The 15359-nt window shown below is 42.4% G+C and overlaps 1 protein-coding gene and 1 long non-coding RNA gene across 8 annotated transcripts in view; one reads left to right on the top strand and one right to left on the bottom strand.

The window, feature by feature from the left end:
• Positions 1 to 15359, bottom strand: part of NAV3 (neuron navigator 3) — a 642886-nt gene that overhangs the window by 226737 nt on the left and 400790 nt on the right. For 6 of the 7 annotated variants that reach the window (XM_056574065.1, XM_056574060.1, XM_056574058.1 and 3 more), the window contains 2 exons: positions 4079 to 4196; positions 3471 to 3523 (listed from right to left, as the gene is read on the bottom strand). In XM_056574065.1, the coding sequence (XP_056430040.1) occupies positions 3471 to 3523; positions 4079 to 4196 (171 nt within the window). Of the gene's footprint in view, positions 1 to 3470; positions 3524 to 4078; positions 4197 to 4386; positions 4511 to 15359 lie in introns of those variants that run through there. The other variant, XM_056574063.1, reaches the window with a different exon arrangement.
• LOC130369181 (uncharacterized) lies at positions 5871 to 14783 on the top strand. Its single transcript, XR_008892692.1, has 3 exons — positions 5871 to 5996; positions 13189 to 13318; positions 14675 to 14783. It is a non-coding gene; the product is annotated as an uncharacterized LOC130369181 (long non-coding RNA).

The raw sequence follows: 15359 nt of genomic DNA on the forward strand, positions 1-15359 counted from the left end.
TTACAAAGGGTGGTAAAATGTGTTAATATGTTAGAATGAGATCTTGTCGCAAATTGAAACCACTAGGTTCATCCAAAAGTATTCTCTATTGAGGAGGAGCCTCCTGATGTCCCTTCCTCGGATAGGTCTCTTGATTTTTTCTATACCTATCACTCTTAATGTATTTACATTACCTCCATGAACATCCCTAAAGTGTTTGGAAAGTGCAGAAATATTAGGATTGAACGTAAGTTGATTTCTAGAGTCCAAAATGTGCCTGCGTATTCTTGTTTTTAGGGTGTTTGATGTGCAGCCTACATACTGGCGATAGCAGGTTTCACAAGAGGCTAAATATATTAGATTTTTAGAATTCCAGTTCACTTGGGGGGAGATTTATCAAAACCTGTGCAGAGGAAAAGTTGCCCAGTTGCCCATAGCAACCAATCAGATCGCTTCTTTCATTTTTAACAAGGCCTCTGCAAAATGAAAGAAGCAATCTGATTGGTTGCTATGGGCAACTGGGCAACTTTTCCTCTGCACAGGTTTTGATAAATCTCCCCCATAGTCCCTAATTTGGAAGCGTCCACCATTAATATATGACTGAAATTCTTTAGTGATCTGCATGTGATTGCATGTAGTGCATATCCTATGTCCGCACTTCCAATTGCCTGTATGTTGTAACCAGGTACGTTCACTAGAGGTCTTCTTGATACTACTATTAAACATGCTGGGGAGAGAATAGAGCCTAATGAAGGTCCCTTTTTAGAAACCATTTTAAAGTTGTTTTTGACTAAGTTGCCTATAGAAACATCTTATTGCAGTACTAGTAAGTATTTCCTCATTATATTACCTATTTTATGATATTGTTTACTGTATTGTGTGATGAAAAAGGGAGGATAATTGTTACCTTGCTGTTTTATAGGTTTTTACACAGTGAGAGGTAGAAACAGTTAATGCCGGCACTACGGACTGTGGGGATCAGTTCACATAAACAGGAGGAGTAAGCTGTGCTGTGGTCTAGATAGTAAGACACTGTGACAGGTGGTGCTCAGTCAAGGCAGGTGTATAATCCAATACAGTAAGAGATAGAGACGACACTCACCAGTAAGCTTTTCTTCATTCCTGCTCCTACCTGCTTTGTGATGTTGTGAATTAATAAAGAAGAAAAGCTTACTGGTGAGTGCCATCTCTATCTCTTACTGTATTGGATCATACCATTACACCCCTATGGATGGAGGTCCAGAGGCCACTACAATATAAGACAGAGCTTCTGCATACCAGCCTTGTCAATATACAAGTTTTCACCTAATATAAAGGATATATGCTTCAGTTTTAAAGGGGTACTCTGGTGCTAAGACATCTAATCCCCTATCCAAAGGATAGGGGATAAGATGCCTGATCGCGGGGGTCCCGCCGCTGGGGACCCCCGTGATCTTCCACGCCGCACCCCGTTAGCATCAGCCCCCGGAGCGTGGTCGCTCCGGGTCTGATCACTGGCGATCGCGGGGACGGAGCATAGTGATGTCATGGCTCCGCCCCCGTGTGATATCACGCTCCGCCCCCTCAATGCAAGCCTATGGAGGGGGCCTATTGAGGGGGCGTGACATCTTAAGATGTCAGCGCCGCAGTAACCCTTTAAAGTTAGTATACATAAGTATACAGTTATATCATTTATATTGATCAATGATTTTACAGGTTACGTGCTAAGTTCCAGAAGCTTTAAGCTACATCTTTTATCCGTATATATACATATACATTGTATATGCATTCAAGGATAGGATAGTGTAGGCGTCCAACATTTGTATGGATTTAGATGTGTCAACAAAGTATGAGCCTGCAGTCAGAAATCTAGGGGTATGCACTGTACTTGATATATTACATACTGGAAACTAAGGGGCAACATTCCAAAATATGATGCCAGCTAAGCTGGCATTCTATAAAACTAACATGTTTGTGTGTGGCACAAGAGCTACAGTTCAACAAGGACAGAAACTGATGTGAAGGAGTACATTCTGTATAGCACTGTATAAACTAGGACCATATCATGAAGAAAAATCATAATCTAATGGCTGTGTGCAAGCAAAAGTGTATGAACCCAAATGACCCAGTCCTAAATGGCAAAGTGTCAACGGAATAAAAAGCTAATGTCTGCTTGGTTGCATTTGCTAAGGCTATATGCAGGTGTAATGTATATATACAAGTGATGTCAAACACTTGGAACCACTTAAATAGATTAGGCTGCTATAGTCACTTTAGGAATAACCATACATCTAAATAGACTAACATCAAATAATAGACTAACAGTCTGTACCTGGCGTGCTGTCGTTTATCAGGATTTTTCTGCATGGAGAAAGTGGTAGGAAATGATTCCCACATGGTGTGGCTTATAAGACATGAACCACTTTCTCTGACAACTGTGAAAAAGTCATAGGTGTCTAAAAAGGTAGCAGTGGCCAAAAAAGTATAGTCCTGAGCATGTCCATTACTCATTTTCATACAGTTACACCAGAACTGGTATAACTGCAGCATTAAATATGGCGCCATGTACCGTATTTTTCGCCGTATAAGACGCACTATTTCTTCCCCAAAACTGTGGGGGAAAAGTTGTTGCGTCTTATACAGCGAATACACATTAAAACCTGTCCTATCGCAGTGGTCCCTGCGGCCATCAATGGCCGGGACCCGCAGCTAATACAGGACATCACCAATCGCGGTGATGCCCTGTATTAACCCTTCAGACGCGGAGATCAAAGCTGACCGCCGCGACTGAAGCAAAAGTGACACTAACACGGCTGCTCAGTCGGGCTGTTCGGGACTGCCGCGGTGAAATCGTGGCGTCCCGAACAGCTTACAGGACACCGGGAGGGACCTTACCTGCCTCCTCGGTCTCTGCTCCGTGCCGGGATCCCCTGCATGGCCGGTGCTCTCCTTCGTCGTCATCACGTCATCGCGCACGCCGTCTCAACATCCAATAGGAGGGGCGTGCATAGCGACGTGATGGCGGCGACGGAGATCGAGGATACCCGGAAGCAGAGACGTTACGGAGCGACGGGGACACCCCGGGGACGTGATGACAGTGATGGAGGGCGACATCCAGGGCAGCGGTGACGGGTCCGGAGCGGCGGGGACACATGTGTATTATCTCCTATACGAGTGGTCTTCAACCTGCGGACCTCCAGATGTTGCAAAACTACAACTCCTGGCATTCCCGGACAGCCAACGGCTGTCCGGGCATGCTGGGAGTTGTAGTTTTGCAACATATGGAGGTCCGCAGGTTGAAGGTTCAGAATTTATTTTTTCTAGATTTTCATGCTTTAAAATTGGGTGCGTCTTATATGCCGAAGTGTCTTATATGGCGAAAAATACGGTAAGATCTATTATTTTTTACCCTGGTTCACTTGTTAAATGTCAGTAAACATAATAATTGCATTAAAGAGACATTGCATTCTATTATTATGACATTTACATTATCCAATAAAGACTGGACTTACCATCTGGGTCTGGCTCTTTGGACAGCCATTGATATCCTCCACTTTTTCATTTGCTAAACAAAACAAAAGAGATCTGCGCGTAAGTGGAAGAACAAACAAGTAAGAAGTGAGACTTACGACAGGATTCCCTTACTCACCATAGCTATGCTACAACCTTATAACCTGCTATGAAGACTCCCGCTGAACATCCCCGATCCTACAGGAGGGGACGTGTGAATGTGATCTACTGCTAATTTCCTTGCCCTGCCAAGTAACTGCTGACATGAAATCCTCCCCAATTGTCCCTGCATGGTCAGGGATAGTGTTTCAAGGCATCCTAGAAAGAATGATCCCCTCCAACAAACAAAATGCACACATGGGAGACATATGGTTTCACCAATACTTCATCTCTGACATGGGGAGGATACATTTTAAGCTGTTGGAAAAGAACGTTGGGGCAGATACTTCCCATCTTTTCTATACAAATGAATTTCCAAACAACTCACACGACAGTCCGAGCTGTGGAGGGACCTGGAGTTAGTAAGTGCAGTGCAGACAGATACTCTGTACACTGATCCTACCACCCACCTACTTCCCCCAGCCTATCCCTCCTGGGACCCCAGACTTACCAATGATCTGAATGATCTCTGCCAGCAGGACACCATCAGCTACGTCTTGTTGTAAATCCTTTATCAGCCTCTTGTGACCAGACTTTGCTAGGTAGTGATTTGCCCAGTCAGTGTAAATCTACAAGACATAGGAAAGAGGGAGGGATAAGAGAGAGAGAAGATAAAAATGATTCCGAAAGGCATTTTGACTTCAATAGCAGAAGTATTCAGGACTGCATTCCAGCCGGGGAAGTCACAGCTCAAAAGGAAACCGTTATGCTGCTATTATTTAAACAATTTCTTTCCTATTCCCAGCTCTAATGACTCACTTTATTATTTTTCTTTTCTTTTATGAGGGTCGTTGTAGTTCTTTGGCCACACAAGGAATGCACTCTCACTTTATGGCTGTCAAGGAAACTGCTGTCACACATCAGTCACTCCACTTCCTCTTTAATGACTAAGACCAATTGATTTATTTATGGATTAAAGACTCCGCACATTCACAATGCAAGTTTGTTTTTGTTTTTGTTCTGAAATCAGATATATCACGTAACCTCCGTATCCATAGATTTACTATAGAAGCTCGGTTTTGTTTTTCCAGCTCGGTAACAGTAACGTGAAGCAACTACATTCCGGAACTAACAACATTGTTTTATTTATTTGTTTACAAGTGCATTTCTTTCTTGTAAATATGAAATATGATTAGATAGGGCTGGGCGGTATACCGGTTCATACCGAATACCGGAATTTTTGTGCTGCACGATATGGATTTTAACCCATACCGCAATATCAATTTGGCCCCTCCCCCTCGGGAATGAATGAATTATCAGCCGCAGCGCGCTGTCCCCACATCAGGAACTAATCATACGTGACCCGCGAGCGCTGTTCTGCCCCCCCCCCCCCAGTTATTAGCCCAGCACTGCACTGTACTACTCACATATCACCCGCAAGCACTGCCCTCCTCGTCCTCCTGTTTGTTGCGGCCGCCGGTGCTGACGCTCTATACCAGTGGTCTTCAACCTCCAGATGTTGCAATACTACAACTCCCAGCATGCCCCGACAGCCGTTGCTGTCCGGGAATGCTGAGAGTTGTAGTTTTGCAACATCTGGAGGTCTGCAGGTTGAACACCACTGGTATATACTGTATCCCTATGCCCAGGCCGCAAAAGGTAAACAAAATAAACTTTAAAGGGGTATTCCAGGCAAAAACTTTTTTTATATATATATATCAACTGGCTCCGGAAAGTTAAACATATTTGTAAATTACTTCTATTAAAAAATCTTAATCCTTCCAATAGTTATTAGCTTCTGAAGTTGAGTTGCTGTTTTCTGTCTAACTGCTTTCTGATAACTCACATCCCAGGAGCTGTGCAACTCCTATGGAGATATTTTCCCATCATGCACAGCTCCCGTGATGTGACATCATCATTGAGCAGTTAGACAGAAAACTTCAGAAGCTAATAACTATTGGAAGGATTAAGATTTTTTAATAGAAGAAATTTACAAATCTGTTTAACTTTCCGGAGCCAGTTGATATGTAAAAAAAAAAGTTTTTGCCTGGAATACCCCTTTAACTCTCCTTCCCCGATGATCCAGACCAGCTTCCTAAGGAATGGAACATCGGAAAGCCGTCAGCCTATCACCGGCCGCAGTGATGTTCCTCCTCGGTTGGTGATAGGCTGAGCCCACTGTCATGTAAGTAGCCGGCTTCTTACATGACAGTGGGCTCAGCCTATCACAGGCCGAGGCAGAGCATCGATGCGGCCGGTAATAGGCTGACGGCTGTCCGACATTCACGGCCCCAGCGTAAGGCCGACGTCGGAACATGCGTTAGTTTATATTTGTTTAAATTTTTTTAGCCCGGGCATAGGAATACAGTATAGAGTGTCAGTGCCGGCGGCCGCAACAAACAGGAGGACGAGGAGAGCAGGGCTTGCAGGTGACGTGAGTAGTACCCCGACGGGGACAGCGCAGCGCTGGGCTAATAATACTTTTTTTGGGGGGGTGGGAATACAGTTATATACTGTGGAACCGCCATAAGTTACAAAAATACCGTTACAAAAATACAGTTGTGATTGCCCTTTTGACCTTCCATGGCATCATTGCAGTCTGTAAATTGTCAAGGAACTTGAGGCTCTTCCCATTGAGAACTGAGCAGTAGGGATATCCCAGCAATAGACTAGACCCTCATTAGCATATCATGCACTGAAACAAATGGTACCGTTAGCTAGGGAATGGGGGCATTAGAAAAAATTATTCTTAAAATGTAGTCCTCAAACAACAGTATTTGGTCCATAAACAGAGGAGGAACAAATGCTTCCTGGATGGTTTTAATGGATTAGATCCATAAGGATTGTTATTCCGTCCACATAAGATAAATCACTATGTTGTTTTCTGTGTATTACAGACTTGGTGTAAATTTATGCTTAAAGGGGTACTTCAGTGGGGGAAATTTTTTTTTTTTAATCAACTGATCCCAGAAAGTTAAACAGATTTGTAAATTTAAAAATCTTAATCCTTATCCGTACTTATCAGCTGCTGTATGCTACACAGGAAGCTATATTATTTTTGAATTTCTTTTCAGCCTGACCACAGTGCTCTCTGCTGACACCTCTGTCCATGTCAGGAACTGTACAGAGCAGGATAGGTTTGCTATGGGGATTTGCTCCTACTCTGGACAGTTCCTGACATGGACAGAGGTGTCAGCAGAGAGCATTGTGGTCAGATAGAAAAGACATTCAAAAAGAAAAGAACTTTCTATAGAGCATACAGCAGCTGATAAGTACTGGAAAGTTAAAGATTTTTAAATAGAGGAAAGTTACAAATCTGTTTAACTTTCTGGCACCAGTTGATTAAAAAAATGTTTTCCACTGGAGTACCCCTTTAAAGGGAACCTGACATTACATTCATGCTACCTAAACCACAAGACATCAGGATGGTCTGCTTCTCCCCACCTGCCAGCCTTGACTGATAGATCTCTTCCTACACAAATACAGAAATGATCTACCAGTTAAGGCTAGTAGTGGGCGTAAGGCTGAAAAGACCATCCTGACTACTCGTAGTTTAGGCAGAATGAAAGGGATGACAGATTCCCTTTAAAAGTAGAGAACTACCTTACTTGAGGCTTTAGTCAAGATAATCAGTGCTGGGAGACTGAACTATAACAGACTATCATGACACTAAACCAGTGGTCTCCAACCTACGGACATCCAGATGTTGCAAAACTGTCCAGAGCAGAAGCAAAACCCCATAGTAAACCCCTTCTGCTCTGGACAGTTCCTGATATGGACAGAGGTTTCAGCAGAGAGCACTATAGTCAGACAGAAGGAAATTCAAAAAGAAAAGAACTTCCTCTGTAGTATACAGCAGCTGATAAGTACTGGAAGGATTAAGATTTTTTTTAATAGAAGTCATTCACAAATCTTTTAACTTTCTGGCACCAGTTGATTTAAAAAAAAATTGTCTTCCACTGGAGTACCCCTTTAACCCCTTAAAGGGGTACTCCGGTGCTAAGACATCTTATCCCCTATCGAAAGGACCCCCGTGATCTTCTACACCACACCCCGTTAGAATCAGTCCCCAAAGCGTGTTTGCTCCGGGTCTGGTTACTGGTCACCATGCAGCACCCACCTTTAGCGGCTTCCGGAACCGCTGGAGGTCCTCAGGCTGAGTCCATCTCGACCACGAGGAAGGAGCATAGTGACGTCACGGCTGCACCCCAGTGTGATGTCACGCTCCGCCCCCTCAATGCAGCTGTCATGCCCCTCCATTAGACTTGCATTGAGGGGGCGGAGCGTGACTTCACACGGAGGCGGAGCCGTGATGTCACTATGCTCCGTCCTCGTGGTCGAGATGGACTCAGCCTGAGGACCTCCAGCGTTTCCGGAAGCCGCTAAAGGTGGGTGCTGCAAGATAGATCCCCCAGCGGCGGGACCCCCGCAATCTGAAATATTATCCCCTATCCTTTGGATAGGGGATAAGATTTCTAGGGGCGGAGTACCCCTTTAAGGACTCATCCCATTTTGGCCTTAATGACTCAGACATGACATTTTTACATTTTCGTTTTTTCCTCCTCGACTTCAAAAATCATAGCTCTTATATTTTCATGCGCAGACTAGTATGAGGGCTTGTTTTTTATGTGACCAGTTATCCTTTGTAATGCCATCACTCACTTTACCATAAAATGTATGGCGCGACAAAAAATACTATTTGTGTGGGGAAATAAAACCGCAATTTTGTGAATTTTGGAAGGTTTTGTTTTCATGGCATTCAATTTACAGTAAAAATGACATGTGTTCTTTATTCTTTGGGTCAATACCAATGATTACATACTTTTCTCTTACTTTTGTGCTTAAAAAAAAAAAATTGCGAACTTTTTAAACAAATTAATGCGTTTAAAATCCCTCTAATTTGAAGACCAATAATTTTTTCATTTGTCCATATAAGTGGGTGTATGGGGGCTCATTTTTTGGGCCATGATCTTTACTTTTAATTGATACCATATTTGCATATATAAAACTTTGAATACATTTTTTGTAATTTTTTTTTTAAATACAATGTTATAAAAAAGCAGCAATTTTGGACTTTTTTTTTTTTTTTTACGTTCACGTCATTCACCGTACGGTATCATTAACATTATATTTTAATAGTTTGGATATTCACGCACGTTGCAATAATGTTTATAAAATTACATTTTTTTTTACACTTTTTGGGGGTGAAATGGGGAAAATGGGAGATTTTACATTTTTATTGGGGGAGGGGATTTTTCAAATTTTTTTAACATATTTTTTTTTACATTTTTACACTTTAACCCCTTAAGGACTCAGCCCATTTTGGCCTTAAGGACTCAGACAATTAAATTTTTACGTTTTCATTTTTTCCTCCTCGCCTTCTAAAAATCATAACTCTTTTATATTTTCATCCACAGACTAGTATGAGGGCTTGTTTTTTGCGCGACCAGTTATCCTTTGTAATGACATCACTCATTATATCATAAAATGTATGGTGCAACCAAAAAACACTATTTTTGTGGGGAAATTAAAACGAAAAACGCAATTTTGCTAATTTTGGAAGGTTTTGTTTTCACGCCGTACAATTTATGGTAAAAATGACATGTGTTCTTTATTTTGAGGGTCAATATGATTAAAATGATACCCATTATTATACACTTTTATATTATTGTTGCGCTTAAAAAAAATCACAAACTTTTTAACCAAATTAGTACGTTTATAATCCCTTTATTTTGATGACCTCTAACTTTTTTATTTTTCCGTATAAGTGGCGGTATGGGGGCTCATTTTTTGCGCCATGATCTGTACTTATTTTTGATACAACATTTGCATATAAAAAACTTTTAATAAATTTTTTATAATTTTTTTTTTAATAAAATGTATTAAAAAAGTAGGAATTTTGGACTTTTTTTTATTTTTTTTCGTTCACGCCGTTCACCGTATGGGATCATTAACATTTTATTTTAATAGTTCGGACATTTACGCACGCGGCGATACCAAATATGTCTATAAAAAATGTTTTTTACGCTTTTTGGGGGTAAAATAGGAAAAAACTGACGTTTTACTTTTTTATTGGGGGAGGGGATTTTTCACTTTTTTTTTACTTTTACTTTTACATTTTTTTACATTTTTTTTTACACTTGAATAGTCCCCATAGGGGACTATTCATAGCAATACCATGATTGCTAATACTGATCTGTTCTATGTATAGGACATAGAACAGATCAGTATTATCGGTCATCTCCTGCTCTGGTCTGCTCGATCACAGACCAGAGCAGGAGACGCCGGGAGCCGCACGGAGGAAGGTGAGGGGACCTCCGTGCGGCGTTATGAATGATCGGATCCCCGCAGCAGCGCTGCGGGCGATCCGATCGTTCATTTAAATCGCGAACTGCCGCAGATGCCGGGATCTGTATTGATCCCGGCACCTGAGGGGTTAATGGCGGACGCCCGCGAGATCGCGGGCGTCGGCCATTGCCGGCGGGTCCCTGGCTGCGACCAGCAGCCGGGATCAGCCGCGCATGACACGGACATCGCTCCGATGCCCGCGGTTATGCTTAGGACGTAAATGTACGTCCTGGTGCGTTAAGTACCACCTCACCAGGACGTACATTTACGTCCTGCGTCCTTAAGGGGTTAACAGTCCCCATAAGGGACTATTTATAGAAATTCTCTGATTGCTAATACTGTTCAGTGCTATGTGTTATTGGTCATCTCGATCTCAGACCAGAGCAGAAGACCCATGGAAGGCAGCGGAGGCAGGTGAGGGGACCTCCGTCTGCCGTTCTTGATGACTGAATCGCTGCAGCAGCGCTGCGGGCGATCCGATCATCCATTTTAGTGACCGCAGTGCTGCAGATGCCGTGATCTGTATTGCTTCTGAGGGGTTAATGGCGGACATCCACGCGATCGCGGATGTCAGACATTACCGGTGGGTCCCTGGCTGCTATCAGCAGCCGGGACCTGCCGCGCATGACCCTAGCATCGCTCCGATGCTCGGGATTATGTATAGGACGTAAATGTACGTCTTGGTGCATTAAGTACCAGATCACCATGACGTACATTTATGTCCTGCATCGCTAAGGGGTTAACATGTCTTCCCAAGAAGGATTCCGTCCAGATCTCTGATTCTTGTAAGAACTTTACTCACTGCAGCTAGGGTAAAGATTTCTAAACTATGGTCAAAATTAACTCTCATCATTAGTGAATGCATCACCATAGTAGATTACATATACAGACTGAAGGAAAAAACCATATGACACTATAATAGCCCACAATATAAAAACTTGGCATACTCCTCCAAAGAACGTTCACCACATGCACATCATACAAAATGAAATAAAGTCTTAAAAATTCCTTTGTAAGTGAAATACCAAATGTATCTGCTAACACAAAAACAGAAACTTGACAAAGATCAGATAGGTCTCTGTAAGGCTAAGTTACCAGAAGCCAGAAGTGGATTCAAAAGGAATAGGACATATAAAGGAAGGACTTACACTTCTCCTCCCTTATGGATCCACTTCTGTCTTTGGCTTAAAAACTGCAGTGGCAGATATCCAAAAACTGCCAGAAAAAAACAAAAAAAAACACAAGTGGAAACTTAGCCTAATACAGCTTTCTGATATCAAATATGTGCAAGAGTGGTTACTAAAAGACAATACTTATAGTGTGAGGATATTCCATAGAGATAACACTTGTGGCAGAACTTGTAGTTGCACATAAGTTAAGATAAGTTAAGTTAGGTTAAATTGAAGTTTCGGCATATCTGCATTCCTGGGCTAGGCTGCAGATATCCCGAAACGTGTCCTTTGTATCACTATTCCTGCGATGGATTAATAAACCTTCATGGTTAAAGGGGAACTCCAGTGGAAAATAGATGTTTTCAAATCAACTGATGCCAGAAAGTTAAACAGATTTGTAAATTACTTCTATTTAAAAATCCTAGCCCTTCTAGTACTTATCAGCTGCTGTATACTACAGAGAAATTTGTGAATTTCTTCCCAGCCTGACCACAGTGCTCTCTGCTTAAACCTGTGTCAGGAACTGTCCAGAGCAGGAGAGGTTTTCTATATGCTTCTAATCTGTATAGTTTTAATCTGGACAGAGACAGAGGTGTCAGCAGAGAGCACTGTTGTCAGACTGAAAAGAACTTCACTAATTTCTCTGTAGTACACAGCCGCTGATAAGTACTGAAAGGATTAAGATTTTGAAATAGAAGTAATTTACAAACCTGTTTAACTTTCTGGCATCAGTTGATTTGAAAACATCTGTTTTCCACTGGAGTTCCCCTTTAACCATGAATGTTTATTAATCCATCGCAGGAATAGTGATACAAAGGACACGTTTCGGCATATCTGCAGCCTAGCCCAGGAATGCAGATATGCCGAAACTTCAATTTAACCTAACTTAACTTATCTTAACTTATGTGCAACTAAAAGTTCTGCCACAAGTGTTATCTCTATGGAATATCCTCACACTATAAGTATTGTCTTTTATTAACCACTCTTGCACATATTTGATATCAGAAAGCTGTTTATTTTCCCCCTGTTTCCACCGTAGTTCCTCTTTAAGCATTACTGGTGAGTGCTGGGTATCTATTTGTTCTACATACTGATTTATTTCCACCTCATGCGCCACCACAAGACACGAAAGTGCCAACCTACCTACTACTACTAAAAGGTAGAATTTGACACAACAAAAAAGGAAATCCTTTTTTAATAATTAAAAGCAAAACATTCACATTCACAAGAAAAAACTAGCAATACTTTCATTTCTTCCCATCAATATATTTATGGCTAAGAAATGGGATTTTTCTAAGCAAATTGTATTGTATTACTTGAAATTACATTTATATTTTGTGTACATTACTGTGGTTACTGTGCGGTTAACTAACATGGAGCTGGGGAACTGCTAGGACCAGCAACTGAAGGCCCTTAGGTTGAAGCGGATTGGTGTGTGAGAGCATGTGACTGTTGTGGGAGAATCGTCCTACTCTCAATTCATGAGCAGGGATTCCACCCAAACAGTGTGTAATGCTGATCAATGACAAGAGAAAAGCCGTACTATGCTGAACTAGGCTAAGGGAGACTGGAAGAAGTTGTGGCCTTCGAGAGAGAATATCTGCTGGAGAAGCAGGGACTTTTGCAAACACAGTTTTGTGCTTGGCTTCATAAAAAGTGTCATCTCCCCATACCATCCAAAACATGACCCTTTCTGGCTACAGCATCATCTTTGTCCCAAATGAAGCACAGGCTAGGAGAAAGTCCAGGAAGTGAGGGCCAGACTAGCATCATCTGTGCTCCCTCCTGTCCTGACTATCAGACTCCTGTCTTAAAACAAAGGGGAGGGGGTTACAGAGCAGCCTGCAGAGATCCTGCACGGCAGAGTCAGAAAGAAAGTGAATGCATGGTGAGTGAGGGCGGGCTCAGCCCCGTACATCCTGAGCAGTGGATGTCAGAATGATTGAGCAGCAGAATAGAGGGATCTGTGAGACAAATACAGAAGCTAGACATGTAAAGAATCCAAGTGAGTAACATATATAAGTATTTTTTTTTCTGTGATATGACAGGTACATTTTAAGACTTTCAACTTTCTTCATAACAACTTTCTATCTTTCTTTAGTAAATCCTTATTCACCTCCCTCCATTTAACCAGACAACACTGTCCCTCCAGAGCAGATTTTACAGCTTCTTGATCAGCAAGTCACGCAAAGCATATTACACATGGTGTCCATATGAGTATGAAGGTGGAGGTAAGTGTTTTATGTCCCTCCAGATAGCACAGTCTGCAGCTCATAACAAATACAGTTAACCATTGGCAGGAGAGTGTCTGGATGTTGTTGCTGGGTCACAGAAGTAAGATGGGAATATTTGAGTGAAATATAAAGGGATATTATGAGTTTTAGATACCTAGCTGTGCTTTGGCAAATATGTTGCAGCTTTCAGCAGACTGTTTCTTATTTACCTTTCACATTTCTGATCTCCCTGGATAACAGAAATCATAACTCAGCATTTATCGTGTGTTGAAATCTGGATCAGATTGTGGCGGCCAGAGAGCCCCTCTTTCCTCTACTTGATAAAAGTATGGCTGTGCATTTTTATTTTTCTGTTCAATGTATCCTTGATCTATTTACAGTATATACAAGAGTAATATAGTATCTTAACAATGTTACCCACTGTATATGGTTAGCAGATGCAATATCCTGGGATCCATGACTCAGCCCCCACAAATAGTGTGCGAGCAAATCCAGGTGTTTGTCTGGAATATTATATATAATGTTACAATTCTTAAGGGTAATGTTTATCACCATGTCCTAGGCTTTATAGCTTCCCAAGGTTTAGTTCTCATAGACATAACATCCAGCAGATGGAGGGACTTGTAGGTTGGATTAACATATAAAGATCCTTCCTCTCACCACTTGATAATATTGACTTTGGAAAACCATAAAGCTGTCCATAGAACACAGATTCCTTCAACAAGGACCGTTTCTGGTAGAAGATATAGACATCTTAAATCTGTTACATTCAAAAACTTTTTATATGTTGTACATCTTGGGAAAACATTACCATTACTAACATACTACATAAGAAAATGTTATTTCCTTTATATAGAAATCATGGCTTATAAAAACACCCCATACCATCCAGAACACAGTCCTGTCTAGTTGCAGCAGGGCCACTATCAGGGGGGGTACAGCCGGTACCCCAGTAAAGGGCCCAGGCACCCAGGGTGGCCTGGGGCCCTAGGGCTGCCAAATGCTGTGGCCGGTGCACTCCATGCAACTGGGCCAGTGGGTGAAGGGGGGGGCCTGTAGATCCGGGACACCCAAATTCCCGAACCGCAGCATCCAACATTGAGTGCGCCTTTAAGACGCACACAGTGTTGAACGTGCTCTCGGCTGCAGCGGCTGACGTGACAGGAAGGGACTCTGTCCGGGCTTCCTGTGTGGCAGCGGCTCTGTAGAGGCTGTTTGCACAGGAAGCCTAAAGAGAAGCCAAGCTGCAAGGGAACAAAGCAGAGGTAAGTGGTGTTTTTGTTTTTTTATAGGGGGTTTGTATAGAGTTGAGCATTTTGCTGTAGCAAGAAGCATAAAATGTTTGTCTGGCAGATTCGGTGAAGATGAGTTGTGATCGGGAGACATCTTCATGATGACCCAGGACAGATGGAGAAGAAAGAGAAAAGTGAACGACTCCGATCAGAGAAGACGCCCCCTGTGAGTATGTACCTGTAATGACTAATATGGTCTGCAGCCCCTGTGTACAGCTCAAATCTATAGGGGTTATTCATCTTTTGTAAATTGGTTTTAAATAAGTAACAATATAGCAGTGTTAGTCAGTGGTAATGGTAGTGCTCTTGGTGTGGCTGAATTATGTGACACTTGTATAGTGGTGTTATTAGTGATACTGGTCAGTGTATAGTGGCTTTTATTTATTTACAGTATGGTGGTATTATTTAGTCACTGCAGAATAAAAATGTTGTCCTGGAGTTGGGGGGGGGGGGGGGGAGTACAAGCTGTGTAAGGGGCCCCAAAATTTCTGATGGAAGCCCTGGGCTGCAGCATCATCTTTGTCTACAGGCATGGACAAAGTCTAGTAAGTGGAGGGGACACTAGCACTCACTCCTGTCCTATCAGACTGCAGTATGCAAAACAGGGAGGATGGGATTACAGAGCATCCATCAGTGACTGGATTAAGAGACCCAGCACTCAGGGAGAAGATGAGTCATGCAGAGTGAGGACCCCTCCCCCCCCCCCCCCCCCCCCCAAAGCACAGAATGGAAAACCAACTGAGCAA

The sequence above is a fragment of the Hyla sarda genome, chromosome 4, assembly GCF_029499605.1.
Source record: "Hyla sarda isolate aHylSar1 chromosome 4, aHylSar1.hap1, whole genome shotgun sequence".
Lineage (NCBI taxonomy): Eukaryota > Metazoa > Chordata > Amphibia > Anura > Hylidae > Hyla > Hyla sarda.